General features: G+C 47.5%; 1 protein-coding gene across 1 annotated transcript; it reads right to left on the bottom strand.

Moving 5' to 3' along the window:
* Nucleotides 1-3,718: 3,718 nt before the first annotated feature.
* On the bottom strand, nt 3,719-6,938 carry F2RL3 (F2R like thrombin or trypsin receptor 3). The gene is made up of 2 exons (XM_044658578.1): nt 6,842-6,938; nt 3,719-4,785 (listed from the first exon to the last, which is right to left on the bottom strand). Exons 1-2 carry the CDS (start codon nt 6,936-6,938, stop codon nt 3,719-3,721), a joined length of 1,164 nt encoding a protein of 387 aa, XP_044514513.1.
* Nucleotides 6,939-8,962: the final 2,024 nt, after the last annotated feature.

The raw sequence follows: 8,962 nt of genomic DNA, 5'->3' as shown, positions 1-8,962 counted from the left end.
TCCTGGCTAGGTGGCCCTGGACGGGTCATTTAATCTATAAGTGAGGTACGCCTTTCTTTCCTTAGTTGTAAAATAAGAGGGTTTAATTAGATGTGGTCAAAATCCTTCCTGGTTTCTTTAGGGAAGGGCCTGTGGAGGCCCCAGTTGTGGCTTAGTATTTTGACAAGATTGGATTATCAACATTTGCCAATAGCCTTCTGTCCTGAGAATGGCCTGGCTCAAGTGTGAATTTTAACTATATAAAAGCAAAAAGATCTCCTATGAAGAGCCCCAGTGGACTGTGGCAAAGAGAAACAGAGAATGAGAACCTGCCTCTGGCTAGAGTCTGAGACCTGAATTCTAGAGCCAACTTTGCCATGGAATTATTAAAAGACTGATATAGCCAAGATAGTGCTGGATTTGTAACCAGGCCCTGGGTGATCTTGGGGAAATTACTTAAACTCCCTCAGTTTCCTTTTCTTCTTTTGTCCATTGAGGGAGTTGGTATAAATGAGAGGTATCAGATAGCTGGACACAGATTTGGGAAAACCTGAGTTTGTATCCTGCCTCATATGCTCAAAGCAAGTCATTTAACTTCTCAGCCTCAGTTTCCTTATCTGTAAAATGAATTTGATGACCTCCAAGGGCCCTTCTAGATGCCAATCTTTGATCCCATGAGCCCTGAATTTCTCTTTCATCCTCTATAAAGTAAAGATACTTAGATTAACTTAGCTCTGAGGACTGTTGTAATTCCAACAGTCTGTGTCCTAAGGTCCCTCCTCACCCTGATACTCTGTGCTCCAAGGGTCCTCCCAGCCATGACCTTCTGTATTCTAAGAATCCTCCTAGTTCTGACTCTGTAATGGTGGGGCACCAGGGATGTTATTTTTATTATTAAAATGTAACTAAATGGTTTGTGGGTTCATACTGGGTTGAAGGAGAGACAGGACCAACCCAGGATAGGGAGACCAGGGTTTACTGCCAAGCTTTTAACTGTCACAGGAATGGCAGTTGCCCATGTAAGAAGGAAAATTTAGGTATTTATAGATATACATTAAATATGTGGCCGCCAGGAATCAACAATTCAGGTTGATTCCGTAATTAAATCAGACCCAAATCAGCATTGGGTTGAAGAGTTTATTTATAGTCTGGTAGGTAAAAAGTAGGAGTAAAGAGAAAAGGAGAGAGGCTAGTCCAGGCCAAAGGCCTGGATGGAGAGAGAAGAAGGTTATAAGCTTAATAAATGAAGCTGTAAGCCACAAGGCCCAACAACCAGATAGGCAGAGTTTAGAATTGGCCCAGCAAGGCCAAGGAAGTCAGCCTAACTTACCCACGTGACAATACAGAGTGTAAGCTGTCTGTGGTCTCAGGAGATGCTTCTTCTTCCAGTTCGAGATGGCAACTCCCCCACAGGAAGTTCACTCACTTACTTAAAGAGATAGTGTCTTTCATCACTTCCTGTGGTCCACCTCTAATTCAAATGGACAAATGGCAGTTTCTACATTGATTTGGACTGCCCAAAGGGCAGTCCCTTATTCTTGATTTGTTACTTATTGTCACGTGTGGGTAACTCGTCTCCCCTCCCCACTAAGGGAGGTGAGAGTGACATCATTAGCACACCTGGGTTGAGTAGAATTTTGACTATTAATGGGCTGGAGCTAATTCTATTTACACACCCAACAGTCACCAGCAGGCAAAAGGTAAAGTATATAACAGTTTAATTGAGGGAGATAATAATGAAGGATAGGAATAAGGGATTCTATACTTAAAACCTAAGGGTAAACCTCAGGGGGCAGGGAAGGACTTAACTACACTATCCTACTGACCTAAGCCAGGCAGGGCCCAAAGGAAGCAGTACTGAAGTCACAGGGAAAGCTCCTCCAAAGCTGGTTCTAGCCAGGTTTGGTCAGCTCAGCTAAAGGGCCTGAGGGTGGCTTTCAATTGGGATCTCATGATAATCCAAGGATGGTCACAGGATGCCAAGAGCCAACTCCACCAGGACAGATGCTCCAAGGTACCCAGGTAGGGAGAGTGAGTTTGAAATGCTGTCCTCCAGATCACAAACCACTTCCCCACTTGGTGCTGCTCTTCAGGTCTGTTGTCCACTTGCTGAAAGCCTTCACCTCTCAGGATCCCAGGGAATCTGGATGCAGTTTTTCCCTAACTCTGAGATCTCCCAGGGTTAGCAACAGTTATGTTCCCAACCACTATGGAGTCTCTCTCAGAGTACAAGCCCCACTTCCTGCTCCTTCATTCCATCTTGGAATCCTCCAGCCCTTCCTGCTAGGTCCAACACTAATACTTAATTAATTGCTAAATAACCCTCACAACAACTCTCTGTGTCCTAAGAGCCTTCCCAACTCTGACATCTCATGTCCTAAGGACCCTCCCGGCTCTGATAGTGTATGTTTTAAAGGCCCTCTCAGATTCCACATTTTGGGTTCCAGAATCAGTTATAACCTTTAGAGGCTAAAATACAATGGTGCCAACTAGAAGAGAGATCTTGTGTTAGAGCAAGGCAACCGGCTTGTCATGAACCTTCTATTTGTTGGGTCCCATCAAAGAGAACCTGATTAGAACCCAATTGGGCCGTAGCCATTTCTCCATTCACAGTCTCTACAGTCACAGTCGTGTTTGTTGGGGGAACATGGGGCAACTGATGGGGCAGAATAAACCCAGCCAGCATGGCGTAGGTAGCTGCTGAAGAAGACACCAACTTGTCACAGCTCTGTGTTTGGGGTACTACAGCCTCACCCCTGAGGCCCCTTTCCTCTCTCAGGGGCTACACCTCCCTCAACTGAGGAAGGAGAGGTCTGGGATCTTGAAAGTTCAGCCTGCAGGGACAAATCCCAAATCCTGCTCACCAGTAAAACAAGGAGTTGGAAGGGTCTTCCATGACTTCCAAATCCTTTCCTGAAGCATGGCATAACAGAACTACAGAACATGCCAAGTCATTATCCAGCCTTTTCTTCAATAGCTCTAGGAATCCACCTCCCCCTGGGCAGCCCACTCTCCTTTTTGACAACTCTATTGTTAGAACATTTTCCCCATATTGGCCAAAATGTGTATACTAGTCTCTCCTTCACTCTTTTTTTTTTAAACCCTTACCTTCCATCTCAGAATCAATACTGTGTATGTGTTCCAAAGCAGAAGAGTGGGGTGGCTTAGTAGCAGCAAAAGCTGAAACTGCTCTGATAATCCTTCTAAGGCAGAGGAGTGATAAGGGCTAGGCAACTGGGGTTAAGTGACTTGCCCAGAGTCACACAGCTAGGCAGTATCTGAGGTCAAATTTGAACCCAGGACCTCCTGACGCTATCCCTGGTACTCTCTATCCTCTGAGCCACCTAGTCCAGTATTGGTCCTGTTTCTTCCTTCTTTGGCCAAACAGAGTATTCTAATCTCTTTCCTTCACTTGCTAGAAGGCAGATAGTGTCTGTTATATGGTCCCCACCCCACCCCCATGCTGTCCCCACTAAGTATTGGCTTCTCCAGGACAGACACCCTCAGATCCCTCAGTATTTATCCAACAGGAAAGAAGGTGCCCGCCTTCCTTGGAAATGGGGTTGAATCTTCAAGAATTGGGAAATGTCCTCTTGAAAATGGAAGCAAGGAGGTAGCCCTTCTCATCTTTCCAGTTTGGGGAGGCAAGGAAGAAGGGGAATATCCCAGGGATTCCTCTGGAGCTGATCCAGAACAGGCCCGTCTGTACCGGAGAGTCAGCACCAGAGCTGATGAATCTCTAGAGCAAAGATGTGGAGCGGGTACCCAGCCCGGGGATATCCTCCCTGGAAGTTTTGGGGGCTGTGAGCGCGCTCCTGTCCTGGCGACAAAGCTTTCTTTTTATTTTGTCCCGGAACTCCTCCGACACGTAGTAATAGATGAAGGGGTCCACGCAGCTGTTGAGGGTGCTGATGGCCAAGCTGAGGACGTACCACAGGTAGAGGGCTCCGAAGCCACGGGCTGTGGGATCGGAATAGTGGATGAGCAGGAGAAAGTTGCTGGGGGTGAAGAGTGCCACCACCGAGGCCAGCACCAGCACGGTGAGCTTGATGGCGTGGCTGTACCTCTTCCCGCTGGCCGCCAGGACACAGATGACCGAGCTGTAGCAAAAGAGGATCACTAGCAGCGGAAGGACGAAGCCCACCACAACCACGCAGACGAAGATGCTCAGGAAGTGGCCGGTCTGCTCATCTTCGGGAAGCACGTCGTGGCACACGACCAGCCCGGAGCCATAGTTCAGGGGGTAGGACTGCTTGTGGGCAGTGAGGGGCAGGGTGAGGGAGGCCGCCCCCAGCCAGACCGCCATACAGAGGCAGCTGGCAAAGGCCGGGCTGCGCACCGAGCGGGAGAAGAACGGCTGGACGATGGCCAGGTACCTGTCCAGACTGATGCAGGCGAGGAGTAACGTGGAACAGTACATATTTCCATAGAAGAAAGCAGTCACCAGGCGGCAGAGGGCCTCCCCGAAAATCCAGTTGTGGCCCAGAAAATAGTAGGAGATCCTGAAGGGGAGGACTAGAACCAGCAGCAGGTCGGCCACGGCGAGGTTCATCAGGAAAATGGTGGAAGGCAGTCTCTGGATCTTGGTGGCCAGCACCCACAAGGCTAAGCCATTGGCTGGCAGGCCCACCAAGAAGACAAGAGTGTAGAGGGAAGGCACCAAGCTTGTGGAGACCCAGCTAAGCAGGAGCATCTTGAACTCATCATCCAGAGACAGGTAGGTGGTGTTATTAATGCTCACCTTCTGCCCAGGGAAGCTCCTGGGCATTCCCGAAGCGTTACTGGTGGGGAAAGTTCCATCTTCACCTGTGGCAAGAATCAGCCATGGATTAGCATTAGGATTCAGGGTCCTCATGGAAACAGTCCCTCCCCCGATGCTAATGACCACCACCAAGTGGTCAATTCTAAGAGGAAGGTTTAAAAAAAAAAAAGTGGGACAGGCTGTATTTGGTCTCATTGAGAGGAACAGAGAGAAGTAAGAATGTGTCTGGGAGAGGAGGCAAGCTAGGAATGCTGGGTGGGTCAGTTAGTTAATCAATAAGCATTTATTAAGCACCCACTATGTGCTAGGCACCGTGCTAAGCACGCCATCGCTTTTGTCATTAGCCCTATCGGAAAGAGCCTTTGATGACTCCCAAGGTGCCTTTGAACACAAAATGCAAGCGCTAGGAAGGATCTGAGAAACTGAGTCCAATTCCTTCACTCTGCAGAAGTGGAAATTGAGCCTCCTTGATTTGCCTTCGGTCACAAAACAGAGTCAGGACCAGGACCCTGAGCTATGCTGCCACATCCTCAAACTGGCATGAATGATGACACTGAAAATGGTCCCAGACCCAGACCAACACGTTGGGCTGTTCCAGGAAGTTGCCCGGATGCTAATCTTCTCATCCCACTCTGAAGGACACCAATTTGGCCCCAAGTGAGTGCTTCCCTCCCTCCCGGTGCAGAGGCAGCTGTTTAGTCTTCCAGATATTCTGGGAAGACTATATGGGTGATGAGAAATGGTTGGGGGAAGACAAAGGGGAGAAGTCCTTGTCAACAGAGACAGCCTGGCACAGAGTCCCAGCCACTGGCCAGGAGGTGAGTCTCTTTTGGAGGGGACCTCAGTAGGAAGGACCATCCACCTTCCATACCATCTAATCTCCCCCACTCATTTAATAGGTGAGGAAGAAGGGGGAACTTGCCTAACTTGTCCAACAGATAGTAAATGGCAAAGCCTTTATCTCAAGATCTCTATCTCTATCTCCATCTCAAGATCATTTAGTCCAACCCTGCCCCTCTCCTTATTTTACAGATGGGGAAACTGAGGCCCAGAGAAATTAAGTGATTTACCCAAGGTCACACAGATAATAATAGCAAGGCTAGGGTCCAAAACAAAATCCAGTCTTCTTTCCCCTATATCATGCTGCTTCCCTCTCCCCCGGGACACCCCAAAACAAAGCCTCCCAAGACTAGAGCCCCAAGTAGAAGTAGTACTAGCTTGGAGAAAATAGGACCAACCTTCAGGGTGCTAATATGTATATGTGTGTGTGTTTGGGACTGTGGGTAGGTGTTATAAGATTCTTCCACCCTGTAAGAGCCAGATTACCTGGCCCCTGCTTCCCAGGCTCCTCAACTAGAAAATAAGCTAGAAAAAGAAATGACTAATAACTCCAGTGTCTTTATCAGAAGAACCTCAAATAGGGTCAGAAGAGTGGGATACAAGTGAAACAATTGAATTACAAGAGCAACAACATGGCCCAGCACTATATATATATTATATATTATATATATACACTATAATATATATTATAATATATTTAATAAATGCTATAACATTTTGCTATATGATAGCAGAGACTCCTTTGGAATATCAATTGGACTAGGCAATCTCTGAGGTCCCTTCATCCCGTCTGAATCTCAGATTATGGGATTCTATGACTTAAACTCAGTTTTCCAATCCTCCTCTCTAGTGCGGCATAATGGAGGAAGTATTGGAGATAGCCTATATAGATGAGTTTTGCATCTGATCTTCAGTTTCTTCACATATGAGGGACTTGAACTAGATAATCCCTAAAATCCCACGAACCCTAAATCATATAACCCTGCAAGCCCAGCCCTCTTTATCCCACATCAGCCTCAGACACTCTGTTCATCTTGGCCCCCTCAGTCAGGAACAGAATCTCAATGGCAGGATTGCCTGTGTTGGTCCCTTGCCCGTCCACCCTCCCAGAACGTCCTACATTCTCTGGATCAATCCTGGGCCCGACTCCCAAGAGTAGGGGAGGCTATGAGAGCCCATTGGGCCCCCCTCCCAATCAGGGAACCCAAAGCAGGCAGTTCAGAACCTTCCCCGTTCCCTTCTCCTAAAAGGTGAACTTACCCGTGTTGTTAGTGTCATCATCATAGTACATCAGTGCCAGGCAGCCAGCCAGGAGGCAGGAGACTAGGAGGAAGATGGGGCTGCAGGAGCTCTGCATGGTCCAGTGCACCAGGCTGGGACTGAATGGAGCAGGGGCTGAGAGCCAGTGAGACCACATTGTTCCAGAAGGCTGATAGGAGCTGCTGTGATGAGGCATTTCCTGCTAAGGCCACACACACACACACACACACATACACACACACACACACACACATACACACACACACGCACGGATGTGGACACTACAGCCTTGAGCATTTCCTGAGGAGGAGACCACAATTGTGTTTAGATAAATACATCCAGGCCCACATTAAGGACATGGGGGACATGTACATCTGCTCTAGGGCCATGGCATCCAGTGGCAGCGGCTGAAGGCTGGGTGTTATAAGATTCTTCCACCCTGTAAGAGCCAGCTTACCTGGCCCTTGCTTCCCAGGCTCCTCATCTGGAAAATGAACTGGAAAAGGAAATGACAGATAACTCCAGTGTCTTTACCAGAAGAACCTCAAATGGGACTAGAACAGTGGGATACGACAGAAAGTGAGTACCACTGCTTTGGACTGAGCCAATCCGAAGGTGTGAGCAGTAAACAGTCCTTGACTGCATGGCCAAGGCATTAACCCACCCACTGCCAACTAAGGCTGGAAAAGAGTGCTAAGAGTGGAGAAGGAGGAGAGTGCCAAGCCAGGGGAATCACTTAGCTCTCCAGCCTCCTCTGATGTCCTGACATTGTGCCCTCTGAGGCATTGCCCCTCCATGGGGACAGGAAGAGGCTCATGGAAGAACCCAGGTAAAGTAGGATGAGGAGACAGGAAAAGTTGGGGATGGGAAAATAAACACAGGAAGGGAATGGTCTTTTCTTTCTGACTGCAACCTCGAATCTGGATTCTGTCTCTCATCAGCTGACAACATATGACTCAGTAGCTTTCCCAGATTATTTTTTCCACTTTGGAAAAGCCCAAATAACTAAATCAGGAAGGAGCAAGGAGGAATTAGCCATTCTCTCCTTAACCCCAAAGGGCAGAACGAAGGCCAAAGGGAGTTAACTTCCAACCAAATCCTTGGTTTCTTCAATTCTGTGCCCAACCAGGGTCTACCTGTTGGTTGGTTTCATAGAATGAAAACAGGAAAAGCCCTGCCTGGTGGATGATTCAGAGCTCCTGTCTAGCTCTTAGAAATGCCAGAGCCCAGGAAAAGGCTGGGTTAAGACTGAAAGAACTATCAGGAAGGCAGAAGCCCAGTGGGAGTTAGAGCAACTTGCATCCTCCCCATTTTCAGTAAACTCACAGGAGACATCTGCCCATCTCCAAAAGCCCAACGGACATTTTCCAGCTCAACAATAGTGTGAGTAGAAGTTAATGGGTTCTCCCAAGTTCTGGCTGTTAGCCACCCAGCCACTTTCTCAACCTCAAACCTACCCTGCCTTCCACCTTCCCACCTAAGAGCTTAGAATGGCACCAATCAATACTTGTTTCTAGCTCTTGCCCAGAGACTTTCCAGAGAGAGAGAGATGAGATGGCAAAGAAGAGAGTTACACCCTTCCCTCAGTAGATCTCTCAGGGGATGGGGTTGGGGCTAGAATTCTGGAGAGGGAGCCTGGTATAGGAGGAAAGAATGCTGGCCACTTCATTTCTCAGATTGATAGAGAACTAAGTCAAATGTATAAGAGTGCAAGTCCTTGCCTAGTTGATAAAAGGTCAGAGGATATGAACAGGCTGTTTTCAGATGAAGAAATCAAAACTATCTATAGTCATATGAAAAAATGCTCTAAATCACTCTTGATTAGAGAAATGCAAATTAAAACAATTCTGAGGTACCACCTCATACCTATCAGATTGACTAATGACAGAATAGGAAAATTAAAAATAAATGAAGGGGATGTGGGAAAATAGGGACACAGGGGCACATTTGCAGTTGTGAACTGATCCAACCATTCTGGAGAGTAATTGGAACACTGTGCCCAAAGGGCTACAAAACTGTGCATATCCTTTGACCCTGAAATAGCACTACTAGGTCTGTATCCCAAAGAGATTTGTTTAAAAAAGGGAAAAGAGCCACTTGTACAAAATTATTTTTGGTGGT

This window comes from Gracilinanus agilis, chromosome 1 (genome assembly GCF_016433145.1).
Source record: "Gracilinanus agilis isolate LMUSP501 chromosome 1, AgileGrace, whole genome shotgun sequence".
In the NCBI taxonomy this organism is placed as follows: domain Eukaryota; kingdom Metazoa; phylum Chordata; class Mammalia; order Didelphimorphia; family Didelphidae; genus Gracilinanus; species Gracilinanus agilis.
This window is presented reverse-complemented; position numbering and strand designations above follow the sequence as displayed.

What these genes read in the sequence shown, in the direction of transcription:
- F2RL3 (XM_044658578.1), bottom strand. Translation starts at nt 6,938, where the DNA reads ATGCAGAGCTCCTGCAGCCCCATCTTCCTCCTAGTCTCCTGCCTCCTG. An exon ending in TGATGACACTAACAACACGG is followed by an intron (nt 4,786 to 6,841) that starts GTAAGTTCACCT and finishes TTCTTGCCACAG; the next exon opens with GTGAAGATGGAACTTTCCCC.